The sequence below is a fragment of the Talaromyces amestolkiae genome (genome assembly GCF_001896365.1).
Source record: "Talaromyces amestolkiae strain CIB chromosome Unknown scaffold19.1, whole genome shotgun sequence".
Taxonomy (NCBI): domain Eukaryota; kingdom Fungi; phylum Ascomycota; class Eurotiomycetes; order Eurotiales; family Trichocomaceae; genus Talaromyces; species Talaromyces amestolkiae.
This window is the reverse complement of record NW_024468055.1, coordinates 346,203-364,540: the sequence shown is the minus strand read 5'-3', so window position 1 is coordinate 364,540 and position 18,338 is coordinate 346,203. Positions and strand designations below refer to the sequence as shown.

The 18,338-nt window shown below is 44.5% G+C and overlaps 6 protein-coding genes across 6 annotated transcripts; 2 read left to right on the top strand and 4 right to left on the bottom strand.

Annotated features, from left to right (window-relative positions):
• Positions 1-427: 427 nt before the first annotated feature.
• BHQ10_008445 (uncharacterized protein) lies at positions 428-1,669 on the bottom strand (the record flags this gene model as incomplete). The annotated part of the gene is made up of 1 exon (XM_040881251.1): positions 428-1,669. The coding sequence occupies one exon, from the start codon at positions 1,667-1,669 to the stop codon at positions 428-430; it is 1,242 nt and encodes a 413-aa protein (XP_040736947.1).
• Positions 1,670-2,662: 993 nt separating this feature from the next.
• Positions 2,663-3,442, bottom strand: BHQ10_008444 (uncharacterized protein; the record flags this gene model as incomplete). Its single annotated transcript, XM_040881250.1, has 1 exon — positions 2,663-3,442. One exon carries the CDS (start codon positions 3,440-3,442, stop codon positions 2,663-2,665), a length of 780 nt encoding a protein of 259 aa, XP_040736946.1.
• A 745-nt stretch (positions 3,443-4,187) lies between these two features.
• On the bottom strand, positions 4,188-6,118 carry BHQ10_008443 (uncharacterized protein; the record flags this gene model as incomplete). Its single annotated transcript, XM_040881249.1, has 5 exons — positions 4,188-4,801; positions 4,854-5,480; positions 5,530-5,546; positions 5,615-5,894; positions 5,947-6,118. The coding sequence occupies 5 exons, from the start codon at positions 6,116-6,118 to the stop codon at positions 4,188-4,190; spliced, it is 1,710 nt and encodes a 569-aa protein (XP_040736945.1).
• A 4,260-nt stretch (positions 6,119-10,378) lies between these two features.
• Positions 10,379-10,902, top strand: BHQ10_008442 (uncharacterized protein; the record flags this gene model as incomplete). The annotated part of the gene is made up of 2 exons (XM_040881248.1): positions 10,379-10,652; positions 10,709-10,902. 2 exons carry the CDS (start codon positions 10,379-10,381, stop codon positions 10,900-10,902), a joined length of 468 nt encoding a protein of 155 aa, XP_040736944.1.
• A 1,119-nt stretch (positions 10,903-12,021) lies between these two features.
• BHQ10_008441 (uncharacterized protein) lies at positions 12,022-13,265 on the bottom strand (the record flags this gene model as incomplete). The annotated part of the gene is made up of 3 exons (XM_040881247.1): positions 12,022-12,149; positions 12,208-12,542; positions 12,616-13,265. The coding sequence occupies 3 exons, from the start codon at positions 13,263-13,265 to the stop codon at positions 12,022-12,024; spliced, it is 1,113 nt and encodes a 370-aa protein (XP_040736943.1).
• Positions 13,266-16,805: 3,540 nt separating this feature from the next.
• Positions 16,806-18,314, top strand: BHQ10_008440 (uncharacterized protein; the record flags this gene model as incomplete). The annotated part of the gene is made up of 3 exons (XM_040881246.1): positions 16,806-16,959; positions 17,009-18,100; positions 18,154-18,314. The coding sequence occupies 3 exons, from the start codon at positions 16,806-16,808 to the stop codon at positions 18,312-18,314; spliced, it is 1,407 nt and encodes a 468-aa protein (XP_040736942.1).
• Between the last annotated feature and the right edge of the window lie 24 nt (positions 18,315-18,338).

The following is an 18,338-nucleotide window of genomic DNA, read 5'->3' as shown; positions in this document are numbered from 1 at the left end:
ACTACAATACACATAAGAGTTGCTTAACAAATACGGCCCTTCTAAAGTGTAATCAGAACTCATTCAAATAGACTTATACCATCTATCGACTGGGAGACTTGAAGTAATAGGTAGTTAGTCTCTATAAATCGAATGTTACAGATAGTCATGTTACCATGTATAAAATGCATAAGGTATTGTTAAATCATGTAGAACATGGAGATGAAAAAGTGGCGTTACATATTTAACAAAAGTCGAACTTCGTAATCAAATCGATTCGGGGTAGAACCCTGAATTTGTCATTCTTGGAACTTTAGTACACGAAGCTCTTCAGTTCCGCGTTACTACCCACCAGCTACTTCACCTTTTCATCAAAACATAAATCTCCAGAGAGCACATCATACAAAGCCTCAAAATGCTGTGGTCGAAACGACTCATCAATAGATGTCTAGCGGCTATCATCCTCGATTCGCGCACGCGCTTCAGCAATAAGTAGCATTTGAATAATTTCTCGCGTCGAATCTCTAAAACCCACTGGCATCATGGCATATTCCAAGGCTGTATGCCCATCTAAGTCGCGGGCAGTGATGTCGAACGGCTTACCGCTCTCAAGAATTGCGCGGACTGTTCCAGCTTGCCCCTTTATAACGGCAACGTGAAGTGCTCGGAGGCCGAAAGTGTCTTCGTGGTTGATATCAGCACCGGCTTGAATTAAAGCATTCACTGATGTGGATGGCAACATGAATTCACAGGCGAGTTGCAGTGCTGATTGGTTAGTCGTGGGATGTAGGGCGTTGGGGTCAGCACCATGCTCGAGCAGTGACAGGACATTGTGTTCATTTTCGGTCTCGATCGCCCTTATCAGTGGTGTCCTGCCCCGATGGACTTCATTGACTTGACTGCCAAGACCTGCTTTGAGAAGATATTCGAGAATTTCCACATCCTCATTCTCAGCCGCGAGATACAGAAGACTTACTCCCTCTGACCGGAGAGTGTCAAGCATAGCTCCTGCATCTATAGCGCACTGTAGGGCTTGCATGTTGCAAGATGAGCAAATCTTTCCGAGCACACCTCTCTGGTTCACGTAAGCTCCATTCTTAATGAGGAGACAGACATGTGGGCTCATGCCGGATTCAGTTGCTAAAGCCAAGGGAGTTGTGTTAGGATCATCAACATCAGACAAACTAGGATCTGCACCATAGGAAAGTAGAAGTTCTATCATCTCATATGCTCCCGAGCTATTTTCTCCAAGGGGTAGTGGCCGTCGTGCAGAATTAGTATATTCCACTGCTCTTCTAGGCAATCTGTACAAGATCACCGCAAAATTAAGAAGCCTTTTGCCGTGAATATTGTATGAATTTGGATCGATGCCATGATCTAGAAAGCTGCGGGCAATATTCAAGCGACCATAGGACACTGCTTTAATGAGTAAGCTCCGACGTTTCCAAAATATATTCGTTCGTTCCATATTGATAAGAGTCAAGAAGCCATGGCCACGGTTGGCTCTGAACTTTTCGTAATCCTCAGGTGTTGGACCGGCTACTCGTAAAGCCTCTTTGTGACAGGTATCCTGGAGAATAGCCCAGTTTCGAGGGGAAGTCGCTGCAAAATTACACAGGTCTAGAGTCTCCAAGTAGTCTGCCACCATGTATATCAGATCGCAAGGAAGGGCAGCAAGTGTGGGATCCATTGGGCGGCATGATCGAAGAAAAATAGCTGTCTGCTCCTTCAACGCTGCACGAGAGTACGATTTGAGTGAATCACTCGACATAATTGCGTACTTAATAGTGATGGATTCAGCTGGAAGCCTTTAAGAAAAGAAGTCGCAGTATGGTTGAGGATGAAATTGCTAATAACAATGACAGCAGACAAGGAACGAGCATGAAATATGAATGATGCACCTGGGGAAGGTAGATTTTCATTTATAGGCTACATGGTCCTAGATGGCTTGATAGTTAGTCGGTAAGGCGAAACGAAACAATTAGAAGAATGCAATATTATTAAGTAGTTAAAGCAATATCGACAGCCAATTCTTGGAAATGAAGGAAGAGGAAAGAGGAGAATGGAGGACCACGTCTAATAGGGCTATACGGAGGAGTTTATCTGTTTATTACAGGATTTGATTACACTTGAAGCCACTTGAGACTGCTTACTATTTGTTGTTATTCATTCGCTCGACTCAGTATTCTTCTTGTCTTTCTCCTCAGGATATACAGGAGACCTCCGCCCATACGAAACCAATTTCCTAAGAAGAGTTCTAAATTATAAGCTTATTGAAACACGTTAAAGAACATGGATAGGATGACAAATTTTTCTTCTCATTATACTCTTAATTTTCTTTATTATAATGCGAGGTAAGACAGATCTTTGATTCTTTGATTGATTGATGTAGAATTGAAAGCCATATCAGCATAGGCCGAAAATAAAGAGTTGAATCATGGGGTATTATATTTATCAAACATTGACTCCAGCAATTGACTCTAAGTCTTTGCTGATCATCACGAATACTACGATTTACATCAATATCAACGCTATGTAATCTCTGGCTGTGATGGCGTGCCTGGTATGTTGCTAGCGGACTGATGTCAATAGCCATTTCGTGTATGTAGCCTTCAGCTTTTGACAGCCAACAAAAGTATATTCACTGAAGCTAAAGGACATAGAATTAATTTACATAGAAAGTTCAAGCCTCTCCAGCCAACATCTTCACAAACTGCTTGCCCAAATCATCTGCGGCCAGCGGATTTCCACCTGTGACAACCTCTCGGTCCACGGTAATATATCCCAGCTTCTCCCTTGCACCTTCAACCATATTGGCTCCGGAATCTCTCAAGGTGGCTTCCACTTTCTTGATCTCTCCACCCAGAATAGTCTCCATAACGTTTTCTTCCGCATCACTCCAACTTGTGAGTTTGTAGCCCTTATAAGCGAATTCTCCTTCGCCGTTGGGTGTGGCCACCAACTTTGTGCTCAGGAACGCGTATGGCCCATGGCATATTGCTGCAGTAGGCTTCTTCTGTTTATGGAAATGATTCAAAATTCGTCCTAGCTCTGGATCATCGCCCAAATCTTGCAACGGTGCGTGTCCACCAGGAATAAAAACTCCAGCGAAAGAGTTCAATTCTTCATCGCTGATGGTCCTAAAGGGACGAGGGGAGTCAAATCCATTCTCACGTTTCATGCGTTCAATAAGTGCATTCTCGCGTCGACGCTCGTAGAAATTCCCCGCAAACGCTAGGAGGCTTTCACTGTTGGGGTCGGGGACTGGCTTTTGGCCTTTGGGAGAAGCAAATGTGACTTCGTAGCCGGACTCGAGAAGCTGAGTGAGTGGTTTTGCGAGTTCCATCAGAAAGAAACCGGAGGGTTGTTGGACTTCTTGGCTTTCTGTGCTGTTCCCGGCGGGCTTTTCAATGGGAAAGGAGTGGGCATCGCTGAGGATGATAAGGACTTTCTTCGGTGCCATTTTTTCAGTGAATGATCGACTTAATATAATACAAATCTATAATTGGATGTGAGGAGATTCAACTTTTTAGTTGAAGTCGTTCAGATATCAAGATGAGTAGTTATATTGCAGTTGGTGCCAGTGACGTCGCCATGACACAAAAATAACACATGATCGAGCCAACCCTGAACATGCATTTCTTCAGTCATCTATTTAGTTTATATTTGGGGTCTTGACAAAGAATATCAATATAAGTATTAGAGATGATGGCGTATGAAAGTAGGTTGCGAATGTTGACATCATGTCGAGTTCAAATATTGTTAAGTCCCCACGAAAATTTACACTCATCGAACTACCAAAAACAATAGACACTATTAACAGGTTAGGTTCAACAGCGCTGGGGCTATTTAAAGAATTCAACGTCAATTTAAGATTCTATCAGGTGTAGTAAACATTACGATACTCTTCTGGTATTTGAGCACTAGTGTAATATAAAACTACAATGTTTGCCTCTGCATGTGTCTCGAGACCCTTTCGAAAATTCAATTGATAAGTACTGACAATACCTAGATACTGATGGAATATTATTGAATTGACAGGATACACATATTGAGCACCTTTGGGTATAAATATCGAGCATAAGTAATATTATGAGTCTTGAAAAATGTCGAGTATATGGTCATATCCGACGAGAAGTTGATTAGTCGCAAGTCGTCATCATCAACGTCCCCGAAGATATGCAAACCCGGTATACAGACAAGGCAATTTATTCAGCTTTGAGTTCACTCTCCTTGACCTCCTCCTTGACCTCTGTGGTGTGCAAATCCTCATTAGCCGCTCTGTCCACCAACCCCAATTCCAGGTGAATCTGGTCCATTCTTTCCTTATCCGACGCTGCCACACCTTGACTACCGAAGATGACATCCATCTCCTCGAGTGTGAGCTGTTTGGTTTCCGGCACGAAGATCCATACAAACACGGCACCCAAGAGCGTCAGCAACCCGAAGAAGAGGAATGTACCATATCTCATATGTGTGATCATATCCGGTGTCACTTGACCGACAATGAAGTTATTCATCCAGTTGGAACTGGCGCCAAGGGCGATTCCGTAAGGGCGAGCACTTAGTGGCCAGACCTCGGCGACAATGATCCATGCACATGGACCCCAAGACCAACCGAAATTTGCGGCGAAGAGCCAGACCATGACAATGGCAGCCCAACCAGCGGCGTGGTGTGTTGGCCATTGGTCTTGATTCTTTGCGAAGATGATGGCGATGATGAGATGGTTAACGCCCATTGCAACAGCGCCGGCAATGAGGACAGGTTTGCGACCGATTCGGTCGACGTAAACCATCATCGGGATAGTGGTTAAGAACATGACTACTTCCGTTAGCTTGTTGCAATATTCGAAGGAGAGAGTCATGAGACATACCGATACCGACAACACCAGTGGCCAGCAAGGAAGTCGTGTTGTTAGACAGTCCCAACGCACCAAAGATACTTGGTGCGTAGTACAACACAGCGTTAATACCAGTCCATTGCTGGAAGAACATAGTAACCGTGGCGACGATGACACGACGGAACATAGGCATGGTCTTGAACAAAGAGCCGATAGCGACAAACTGGAGCTTGAAGGTATTCCACGCAGTCAGTTCCTGCAAATGAGGGAACTTTTCTGCGGTAGAACGCTTCTCAAACATTGACTGAGCCTTGATCTCTAGGAATTCGAGCTCGATAACTTCATCCATGGCGGCTGATTCGCCGCTTCCGCCGTGAAGCATGGCAATAACACGACGAGCTTCCTCTTCACGGCCGTGATGCACAAGCCATCGAGGAGAGAAGGGCATGAAAATCATACCAGCGAAGAGAACAACGGCAGGAACAAGCTGCAGGCAAAGAGGGACTAGCCAGGCTGCATCGCTTTGTCCTTGACCTGTACCACCAATATAGTTTGTGCCGTAGTCGATCCAGAAAGAAATTAAGATTCCGAATTCGATGGAAAATTGCTGAAGACTGACTAGTAAACCACGGATTTCGGGAGGAGCACATTCGGCGTTGTCTACATCAGCGTTAGTTGGAGCATAAGAAATGAGGTCTGTATCTCTTACACATAGGCACAATCATGCTACAAAAGTCGAGTCAGCTTTAGTCTCATCAATGTATTCTGACAGGCAGCCCAAGGAAAGTACTTACGACAACGAACCAACACCCATACCAGTAATGAATCGACCAGCCAGAATCGAATTGGGACCCGACGATGTCACGGCTGTGCATTGAATAACAACACCCAGAATGAAAATAGCAGTATTGATCAAAATCGCATATTTACGACTAAGCACCTCGGCCAGAAAACCTGAATAGAGAGTTCCGAACCAAGCACCCAATTCCAAGATCGAGGTCAGCCAACCCTTCTTCGTGGAATTCGTTGTGTAATCGCCCATATGTTCACCGAATGCCGTCATGGTCAAGACACCTATCACAAATCAGCGAGGAGAATACTATATACATGGTATCATAGAGCCTACCGCTAAAAACACCTTGATTGTAACCATACAACAATCCACCTAGACAGGCAAACATGGCGATTCCGACGACACGCAAGTTGTGGAACGCAGCCATTGGCCCAGACGAGCCGGCCAGCGCCATACGTCGCTTGAGAGCGACATCGTCGGTCTGTGAAGCAATAGCAAGCGGCATGATGGCAATTAACCTTTTATTGGACTGTTAGCATTAAGCTTTGGTGGCTCAAGACAAGAAAAGAAAATTAATGGGAAAGTAGGGAGTATAAAAGCTTACACAAAACTCAATAGCCTTGGACCCTTTCTACTTTTTGTTCGAGAATATTTCACGCATCAGATGACTCACAGGACCTGGGAGTCTATTTATCCTATACAGCATTAGTATTATGAGTTTTGTCATACAAAACAATTTTCCCGGCCAGACCTTGACTTATCCGGGGAATATTTTACATTGGGGGCTTGAACCCAGCCATTCAGGAGCTGCCATGACCTCGTATATGAAACGGCGAAACCACTAAACAGCTCACCTGCAGCTCGTGTCTGTGCATCTCCAGCATTCAAACACGCGTGAAGACCAAAAGAAGCAAGATCGTCGCATCAATTGCTATGGAGAGTATGGCTGACGGAGCCCATTTAGCCTGAATACAGACCCAGCTACCACGTTCGATTTCTTCCGGAGGCATGCTAGGGCATCGATTGGTTCATGTGGGTTTCCCCGCGCTTTTTGGTCTGCAGTTTCTGTTCTGGATCTAGTTTATCCCTTTTCATTCGCAGAGGTAACATGACCACTAGATTGTCTGGACTTGATTCGTCCCCGTGGGGAAAATTAAAGTGAGCTAGTGAGATATTTTCTTGTCGGTTAAATAGCAGGGTCATCAGCCGTTCCCGACGCGCTCAAACCCGCATTGCAATACTCTGTGCGGTAGATGTGGAGATCGTACGTTTGTTTTTTTGTTAAGGCCAATAAGTGTAATAGCCTATAATACCCACGGTTACCAGAAAAGATCAACTACCGGGCTAGGAAAGTATGAAGTATCAATGTCTACCGGCTAGATCGGATCATTCCTAGTCAGTCAACAAAAGCGGCTAAAAACCTCGTGGTCATACATGCTTTGACCCCTATCGAAGGAGAAATGACATAAAGTAGGCTTACCAGGTGCATTTCTAAATCAAGATTATTGCTTGTCCTTAAAACACTAGGGTCGGCAAAAATCCGAATAGTGAAGCTGAGATCAGTCTTCTGTATATTTACAGCGAGCTATTTCTCTAGAGACTTTCTTGGGAGTAGAAACTAGGCATATACCATGTGATCATATTTTAGGGTTAAGACGAGTTATCGATGAGTTGTGCGAGGATAGTCGTCTATTAAAGATTGACTTCAGCAATGCTTTAGCACCCTGTACACGATTGGCACCATTTCTCGTCATATCGCCCAAATATGCCCAGATAGTAACATTTCACTCTACTTGAACAAATCTCAATCTGCAAAACCAAATAAAATGCGCCGATTGAGAGACGCAGCAGCCAGACAAGATCGTAAGGCGGTAACCGGCGTATATGTTGGAACGTCGTGTCGAGCTTGGGTTCACCGGTAATAATTTCTAATCATCAAAAATCATCGACAGCGTTACTTACGCTAGCTGGGATGATGACATTATTAGTGCTCCTTCGAGGTTTCTTCCATCAGGCACTCAATGCAATCGCTCAACTCCCAGATAAATCACTCATGTCTTCCTAGGTTAGGACAAGTTTCCAAGAACGCTTGACTCTAGCTTCATGAACCATTTAAATCAAATGAAGGATTTGAGCTAGGTCAATTGATGTTTTGGTACTGTAATTTGGGTATCCTTGTTTTTTTATGCACAAGTCCCAAACAATCCCAAGGTTTCGTCGTCGAGCGAACAATCCTTGTATGTAGTCGGGTTGCTGTATTTATAAGTATTATGGTTCACTATATTATTCTGCAGTTCTAGCTTAAATTTGCATCAGAGTCCAATAAAGTAATTGCATGAGATTTATTAAAGTTCCTCTTTGCATTAGCGTACTATTCATCAAGAAGTGGCAGATTTTACATATAATCATCTCACAACTGCCTAAATTCGATTGACTTGGGCTTCAAATGTTACGAAACTTGCCAAAATACACGCATCAATCTAAGTATTGGCAATTTTGTTACCCCTTTCACAGGCAAACCTGCACCCTCCTAATTTTTTTTTCAATCTTTCCGATTCTTCTTCGCTTTTTACCCATACCATTCGCATCAGTCTCTCCCGATGGAGGACATTCGGCACTTTCATTGGGACGGGCCCTGGTCATCGGACGATTTTCAGGTCGGTGAAAAGAAAACTTGATCAGAAACTTCGCCATCTAAGATCGAAACCGCGGTGGGAAATACCAATAATGAAGTTGCGTTATTTAAACTATTGCCTTTATCTTTTACAATTTTTTTTAAGTATTTTATCAATTCTATTTTCCGACGATTCCTACACAAAAAACTTACATCCCAATGGCCATGGGAATATACCTCTACCGTACCATTTATACCCCAGAATCTGACCAGCACTGGGATGCTCTTCTCGAAGCTATTATCAAGAGCCGCTGCTGAGGCTTAGACTTGGATCGCCTTTGCGATGGCCCATCCAGAATCTTCAAGGATGGATACCGCCCACTAGGGTTCAATGATCCAACTTAATCCAAGAGCGCAACTTTGGACGATATCCGTCAGCATTTTAGAGTATTTTGGGACCGTGAAACTAATGGTAATTAGGAAGTTCGATTTCGGTGGTGTTTGGTTATTGATGAAGGTGCTATATAATCTATCATTTAAAATCCTACTTGGTCTATGGTAGTTGACTTGATTTATTGAGGAGGTAGTAAATATGATACGCAATACTACCTAGTTTATTCTGCTTATATCTGAGTGAGCTCCAGAGTCTTAATCGTATCGGACACGCTCTTGGGCTAGATGATGTCTGTGGAATAATGAAAGAGCCAGATAACATTTCCTGGTTGGATTCTGATATATATTAATATTAACATGGCGAATAAGAAATATTCTACTGTAAGAGCAGATCAATTGAATATTCATGGCTGGCTACTTGGCTCCTGAAATGTATTTCAAATGCCATCAACGATGACTAAATCTGTGTAGGTTTCTGCCTATATGAGGTTGATGAGATCATGCTTTATGTTCTTTATCATTAACTTTTGGTGTCCTTGGATGGTGATAAGTCTTATGTCCTTTAGCTTGGTGGTTTTCTATGGTAGCTGCAGATTCTTGAGGATCGCTAATCCTTGGTGGTCTAGTTGATGCTGTGTTGTATGATTTATGCTAGTTGGTCTGCTAGCTGTTGATTCTAATAGTTAGTAATCTTTGGTTGGCTTCTAGTTGTGTAGTCGTATGCGTCCTAGGCTGTTTGTAGTTCTTGTTGGATGAGGGTACTGGTTGTTGCTATATACTCGGATAATTTAAAAAGCTGTAAACTGTGATTATTTAAGAGATATCTTAGTTTCGTGCTGTAGCTCTATGTTATAATGAAACCTTACTCTTTTTAAAATAGTACCGGCTACGTTAGGAGAAGTGCTTTTGTAAGCTGACTTCTACTTTTAAGGGGCTCTTTGATTTTTCAATACCCAAATTGTATTGTTCATTAGTCTAAAGTTGAATTATAATTGCGTGTTTGAGAAACTTATTAATGCCTTGATTCTATTCAGTCTTTTGTCTAGTATATGAAACTGGTTTGTATTGCTCCTGCCTAGCGCTTCTATAATCCATAGCACGGGACATCCGAGTTGTCTTTTCTGACAATGGCTGTTGTCTTCAAGACATATTAGTTGGAAATTGAGGAAGATGTTGCAGCTGCTTTCAGTGACCAGCCCGGCGAAATAGTGAGACATACTCCGCAGCTCAATTATATGGATGCTATTGACTTCGTTATAGACGTCAATTATGAGATGTCTCTATAAAATAAGTATTCTTCCTGACTTCTGCCAGTATACAGAAGCACGTGGCTATTCAGGGTCCCGGTCTGGTCGCGATCTTTTGGTTTTGAAGCTCAAACAAGCATAAAGCGGGGTATCTGTTACGCGGCGAAAAACTCTGCTGGAAAACAAAGTTGGAGTTCAGCTAGCCTCTTAGTCGTGCATGAGACTCCGAGTAAGCTTTCGGAACAAATACTTTACAATGAGGCTGGCTGACGGAGCGGGCTTAGATTGGAATATTTCACGATGATTGGTTCCCATTCGTCTATATCCTATGTTGCAGACTGGCGCAGCTACCCAATATCGGCCATACCTATTGCCATTAGATGGCGCCGCGTATATAATCTGCCCACGCATCCCAAGGAAGATACAATGAATTTCTGCAACTATTAAAATCTTCAAAATTGGATTAATCTACTTGTTGATATTCTGGAATACACTACTTCATAACAAAGCTATGCCGACACCCTGGGACAAGAACCTCCCGAACGCATGCTCAGAGCCTCAAGTCATGAAACCGGAAGATCTTCTTTTTTGGGTAAAAATTGATGAGGAGCAACGTGCCATCGATAAGGATTACATTACTATCATTGACCTCCGTGGCGCTGATAATAAGGGAGGAATCATCCCTTATGCGCTAAACATCCCTGCGGAGAACTTTTTCCAATGCATGATTCCGGTCTTCAAAATGATTGCGGCCGCCAATATCACTCAAGTTTGCTTCTGTGACGGTTAGTTTTTGATATTTCAAACTAGGTGTGTTTCAAATTGACGCCTATATACACAGCATCATCAGACGGCAGGGCGAAACGTATGGGGGGACTGTTCCAAGATTTCGGCGGCAGAATGAAAGATGTGGGTTACCAAATGGGAGATATAACTACTTATGAGCTCGAAGGAGGAATGGAAGCATGGGTCGCGGCTGGGGAGGAATATACAGAGTGGTTGAATGATTACGATCCAGCTGCGTGGAAAAAGTAGATATAGACAAATTTTAATTCATGCCCTAAGGCTCTCTACCTATCAAAAGTCTTCAAATGAGAACCTTCTTCTGTATTATTGGGAAATCATCACATAGCACTTCTAGCATGATTTGCGAAATCATTCACTTATTCTCCAGCGCAGTTTGGCGAAGCTCTCGCAGTTCCAAAATACCTCAAGGGGTTGATCGAATATAAAGCCCGCCTCTTGCTGGCGGTCAGAATTAAATGGGAAACTCTCACTAAAGAAGAGATCAGGAATCATCGCCATATATCCTATCAGCGAAAATTGGAATTGGGCGTTGAGGAATTGGTGGSGGGACGAGCCTATGGAATATCTTTGATCAACTAACCAGACATACGAGATGTTCTAGTATGGTATGACATAGCTAGCGAGGATGATTATGATAGATGCTGTGGGATATATAGGATGTTCCACGTCCAACAAAATACTTGTCAGTCCCGTGAAATCAACGGTCAAGGCCCGAGAATTTCTACCAGTATCCCATATTAAGCTAACCAGTTCCCACAATGGAAAGATGGTTACCATGGATTTTAATTCAACATGGACAAGGCACCTTAGGTCCTCCATGTTTGGAACCTCTTCAGCAAAAGCACTGTAAGATTTCCACTAGAAAGGATCATTATCGGTATCAGCAGATGAATTTACATAAGTCTTATGAAGTCAGATGATCAAGGCGTTGAGGAACTGTCTAAGAGGATATTAAATCTCGCGAAGCATGTAAGACTCGAGTATAGGATTATACCTTCGTGATAGCTAGTAAATACCTAAAGCCAATAGCAAAAATTAACATATTTCCACGCTTGGAAAAGAACCGAACGCGTACGCAAACACAGTAACCCAAACAAACTCTTTCTAAATATCCAGTCTATCCAAATAAGCCATAACAAATGAAAAAATTTTCGAGATATCCGAATGTATAGAACCCAGAGCCCCGGAAGGATCAAAACCGAACGAGGGGAGATCACTGGGGGAGTAAGGATAAAACCGAACGCCAAGCTTTAACGAGTCTATCAATTAGCAAGATTACATCCCAAGTATTTGGGGGTCGTAAATTATTTTTTGGGTCGTCTCTTCGTCAATTTTCAAATGTCAAGACTATTTTGAGCATGTAGTAGGATTTTGAGAGCTGACTGGGATGGGTTGTTCCCCAAGAGCGCAGAGTCGGAAAATGTGGCGCGGTTTTGCGCCGGTTTCTTCGTCGAGATAGTCGACAATAGCGGAGTCTGGTTTACTTGTTAGAAGAACGTTGCGTGTGGATCGAAGGAGAAAAAAAAGACTTACGTATTGTTGACCGGTTGTCAAACATGACTATGGTACGAGGCTGCCATCGCACACGGGCCTGGAAGTCATGACCGGTGATGAGATGTTGCATGAGAAACTCTTGCAAAACTCTAAATTCGGGCTCCTTCAGTCCCTGGATCTTGGTGATGAACTCTCCATTGATAAAGAGACATTTCTCGCCAGTCACGGGGTGCACGCGGACAAGTGGGTGGATGCTTTCCACGGGATCCTTGCGCACTAAGCTTCCAGTTAACTTAGCGTGGGCAATCATTTTAGCAGAAGTGTGGACTGCTTTTAGATTGTCGATAAAGGATTGAAAAGTGGGGGATAGTCTCCTGCAGAGATGCTGGTTAGCTTCGATCTCCCAAAGTCTAAACGTGGACTTCGGCAGCCTCCGAAGAAACTTACTTGTATGCAGCGTCTGTTGCGGCAAAGACGGTGTCTCCACCGACATCGGGACCCTGGAGCAACCCAAGCATGACATAGGCGGGAGGCTGAATCTCGTAGCTGACATCTTGATGCCATAACGTTGTGGTTGTACGTTGCTCCAAGAAGCGGTTGATCTCATCCATATTACCGTCTCGGTGAATGATATGGAAACCTGGGTATCCCTTCATGGACCCGGAAATGGGTTGATAGTTCGGCTTGCCGAAATGTCGCATGAACGCATATTGCTCCTCGGGGCCAGCATCGATAAGATCCTGCTCGGGAAAAGCGACAACCTTGCGCTCGGCGATAAGCAATGCAAGCTCATCTTTGGCGGCATCGGAAAGCTTATTCAATTGCACACCCTCGACAATACTGCCAATGCATGGTTGGATGTGCGACACTTTGGCAGCAGACGACAACAAATTCGGCTTAGACTTGTCCTTGACCCGGAGAGCGGGGTCTTGGTAGTCGAACGAGGGCAGCGGGTCAAACCAGACCTTGTCCCAGGTGGGCAGGTAATGAGAATATTTGACATTCTTTTTTGTCTCCTCGGAAACACTGACGTAAGGAATATTGATATCGTAGCTTATCGGCTTTTCAGCCTTGGTGAGCGTGACTGTTTGAGACATTGGTGGAAGAAATGCGATTGGCCGTGATGGATGTGGTCGAGCCCAGAGGGGAGGCACGGTAGTGAGGGATTTCTCTTTTGGAAAGAAAAAATAAATAAAAGAGCAGGCGAGTTTACCGCGCAAAAAATAAAATTTTTCGAGGAACAGAAATTGGAGCGAGTCTTGTGACGTCCCCATGGGACTATAAATCCCCTTGATGCCACTTCACTTCCCAAAAATTGTGAAACGAACAAGTAAACGTACAATCTGTCAGTATCCATCATACATCCCCACTATCAGCATAAGACGATACTAGGCTTGCATTGAGTTGGATCATTATGCCGAAAATGATGCAGCTTGTGCCCGCTTTCAAAGAGGAAAGGCCGGTTTGAATTGAGCCAGATGAAAATTCCGTCCCTGAACTCCATCAATGGCAAGCAAAATCTCAGGATGTCATCGATATCACATGTCGGATAGTCTTGAAAAAGGTTTCCGATCCTGTTTGATGGGAATGGCGGTCAAGGATGCTCTAAAATCCAGAGCAAAAACTTACGAAAAGTTATCGCAGTCAATTGAGTTGGGAACCACAAAGCGGGTAAATTGCGAATCATTACGAATCCTTGCAATCTCGAGAGATGCCGGCGCGTGCTAGATTCAGTGGCTACGACAAAAGTTGACTAGCAGAGATTAGGGCATTGAATGGAATGATGTGAGTCGTGCGTGATACCGGCCGCAACAGCTCCGTTATGGTCTGGAAGTGGTGAATCCATGACGAGACGAAATGGATGGGCGAGATAACGTTATCGGTAAACATCAGAACATGCATCGAAGGTTCTCTGCGACTGGTGGATTGAAAGATATATCCCTGTCAAAAGTTGCATATTGAATGCAGCCGAGTGATAGGCCGGACCCAGCGTTATCAGAGAACAAAAACTGCACTTGCAGCATCCCTGCACGAATTGGCTCATTGCGTTGGGTGAAGTTCTAAAGGCTTGTGATTGTGGAAAAATTAACTCCAGGCTAAGAAAATTTAGCACGTTTAGTTTTGTGTTGGAAGTTTGGAACAGCCGGGGTATCGCTCATTTATCGGATTTCGACTGGAAGTCCTCAAAAATCCTTCCGGTTTGGCCAGTAGTTACCCCCGTCCATCAAGAATCTCGATTTCCTATAAACAGGCCGCATACATGATGATCCCGGTGAAGACTCGGATGTTGTGATAGCCTGGAATTGACACGAGCTACTCGGTAGTATGCCGAGCTAGGCTGCTTGGGTGTTAGGGCATTCCCCGACTGTTGTGCTCCACACTTGATTTCTCTGCATTCACCAAAACGCTGTGGAAATTGAAATGAATTGATCGACTGCTGGTACGACAATGAAGTCTAGCAGCGTAGACGATGCCGAGTCGATGATCTCACCGCTGCCGGAAAATTACATGGGATGACACATATTATCCGGCCAATCACCCCCATCATGAAGGGCCCATTTCTGAGTGTCCCACTGTGCCGCCATGTTGGCGTTGATAAGACAATTTGGAACCTCGGACCGTTAGTAGTTCAAGTGGGGCCTTGAGGCCATTCGAGGACCTTTCGGTTTGGTTAAAGACCTACATCCCGCGAGCAGGCAAGGGCACAAACAGTACCATTGTGAAGGCGTAATATTGCTGATCTAGGATCATTGAGCATCATCTGTGCAGATTACGCACTCATAAATGCTGTACTCCCCAAATGCTCGCTCCCGGGTGTATGATTGGCTGCACTCAAGCACCCTTGCATTTGATTGGTAAGAGAAACGAAATCGCTAACGCTAAGATTTATATGCATTGTAAGTCTCATCGATGCTGTCCAATAGATGCAAGTTGTTGTCGCTTTCATAACTCGGATTGTTTCCCGGAGTAATGCGCATACCTCCGTTGGCTAGAACTTAGCAATCGTCCAAACTATCAGTTGAAGGAGCAGTTTTCCATTAGCAAATTCTAAAGATAATAGTGTCGTTAGTATACTCACCGCTCTGTTAAGCAAAAATGACACCATAAAATAAATTCTGGATACACATCATATTTGGGCACTCACAGCTCTCGCAATCTCCACTAGTGAAGACGCCAACCGCTTAGTTTTGGTTGCCTCCGTCAACATATGTATGATTTATTCAAATTCATGGTTACGACAAGTTATGACAGCACTGTTAGGCATCCTAATCACGGCACAACGGGTTTAAACATGCCGATCCCCGAGGTACTCATTTTTATTGTTCGAACTTATCACAACGATAGGACTGGGAAGTTAAAGGGATCCAGAACAAAAGATAGTGCGGCTGGATTTTCAATTGGGCTGAATTACGAGCCGACAACGATTGAACAATCTGGCCAATCGAAATGGACATTGAGTCAACGGTGACAACATACCACAGAATACATTGAATTTCGTCTAGTCGGTGGACATTGGTCTGTGCAACCTGCATTGTCCTGAAAACTCGTCGGATTCGGGACCATGATGTCGGTAGCTGCTTGCTTCAATATGAATGACTCGCTGGTCTCGTTGCACCGGGGCTAAAGAATTGATGATTGTAGTAAATAAAGTTATCCGGCAATGTCACATATTCAGGGGCGCGTCCGGATGCATGCCTCTATTCCGCAACGGCCTAGTCAGTGCTAAGCCGTGTATAGCAGGGCTTGATGGACATGTACGCCTTATCTTTGCTGCGGGCACAAACGAAGCCTAGGTAGTTTCACCACATGAATGCTGCACAGTGCCGCAGTGGTAACAGCGTAGACTTTCATAAGGCCGGCCAGTTTGGGACAAGGGAGAATGATAAGGATCCGAAGTCGGTTTCGTTATCTATAACACATGTCGGAAAGTCCTTTTGAACGTCGTAGCCTGCGACAGCAAGTGTGAACAGACAGGGGTGTCTGGCATACCTGCAGTCATGTCATCAACTCATTCGTGCCTGTATAAACGCCATCAAGTTTATATCTGTTCCTAGATGTCGCCTTGTAGTTCTGAAGATCCTCCGATCGGGCCAATGTCGATTGACGTGGGTGGAAACGAGAAGACATTGCCGCTCGTCAAGTTGGAGAGGGACGGTTCGCAACTTCCTTGCAGGAGCGACTTCCTGAAAGTCATGTCCAGGTCACATGACATGGCGATATATCCCACTCGAGTTCCTTGTTGATCTTCGGTTATTTTTTTTGGTCTGCTATCCATATTGAATGAGCTATGTTGTCCACGATGACCAGGCTGGCAAATGGACTTGAGTTGTTGGATGAACTCCGATCTGGACCCTTTTTACCTTGTAAAAAATCATGTCTCATTTCAGCTTGTCCGTTATCCATGCACTTAATATCATCTTTATCCTCCGTTCTCTCCATCATATGCTCAATGGCTCGTTCTGGGGTTGATGCCTGAAAAAAAGGGCAAACATTGCGGAGAGCCGGAAAATCGGCAAAGACATAGCCAATCATTGGCAACCAGCTATCCTGATGTCATTTCTTGCTACGGGCGGGACCATGCTTCAGTTTCGCTCGTTCATTAATATTCTGCTGGCGCTCAGCAAAAGACGCGGAAGATGGCGATTGATACAGAGCAGTCTTCGACCGATGTCGAAAATGAGCAGAATGAATGGAATGGAACGCAGTCAAAGCCGCCAGAGACGATAGGCTTTTTTCACCCTGATCTGAAGGATCAGCGCGGCAGGGCATACCGGCGATGGGCATTGACAAGTTAGTTTTGCAGTTACTTATGTGACCGTTCTATCTAATCCATCGACAGTTCTCGGCCTCGGTGTGTACATACTCACTGTTCTATCGCTGTACTGGGGCGCGTTGTTCACTGTATACGACAATTTACCGAAATTGACTGTCTGGATCGTTGATTTTGACGCCAAAATAGCCCCATATAATGTAACGACGACTACGCCAGTTGTCGGACCATTCATCACTAATGCGTTTGCAAATCTGAATCCGCAGACGGCGGGCAATCTCGGCTGGACAGTCAAGCCTGCAGCGGACTTTGACTATGACCCGGTTGCAGTGCGACAAGGTATTTACGATGAAAAAGCATACTTGGCAATTATCGTCAATGCCAATGCGACGACTCTTTTGCAAGAGGCGGTCAAGAATGGAAACTCCTCGTATGACCCAGCCGGCGCGGGTCAAATCATATACAATACGGCTCGAGATGCGACGACGATAACGACATATGTTCTTCCGGCATTACTAGATGTGTTGTTTCCGCTGCTCGGCGACTTTGGCAAGGAATGGGCTTCGATTCTGGCCCGCAACGCGTCGACGCAAAACGTTTTTCAGACGCCGCAGGCCGTCAATCCGGGGATAGGGTTCAGTTTCATCGACTTGCGACCGTTCACACCTGCCACCTCCCTACCTGCAATCACGATTGGACTGATCTATTTGATCATCATTTCATTCTTCAGCTTTTCATTCCTCATGCCTATACATGGGATGTTTATGGCCAATAAAGACCACGCACCTATATTCAAGGCGCATATTCTCATCTGGCGAATAACATCAAGCATAGTGGCTTACTTCTTCCTGTCGCTGTTCTACTCTCTGGTCTCGCTCGCATTCCAAATCCCATTTTCGAATAACAGCGCGTCGTCCACAGAAGGCGCATTCAACGCAAATGCATACGGCCGAGCATCGTTTGTGGTGTATTGGATGCTCAACTGGGTGGGCATGACTGCACTAGGTCTTCCGAGTGAGAATATGGCTATGGTCTTGGGGATGCCGTATGCGTCGTTGTGGTTGGTGTTTTGGGTTATCACGAACGTGGCGACGTCGTTTTATTCGATTGTGTTGGAGTCTGATTTTTACCGTTGGGGGTATGCCTGGCCTTTGAACAGAAGTATGCTATCCTTCTCAAATTTAGAAATTGAAACAAGTTGCTAACTCTGGTAGTCGTTCACGGCTCTCGAACCATTATTTTCGACACCCGATCCGGAATCGGCGAAGACTTCGGTATCCTGTTCGCCTGGTGCGCAGTCTCGATAGCACTTTTCCCCTTTGCGTCGTGGTTTATGCAATGGAAGACCAGACGATCGCAGCGCAAACAACAATAACTCAATGCGCGATTAATGAAAAGG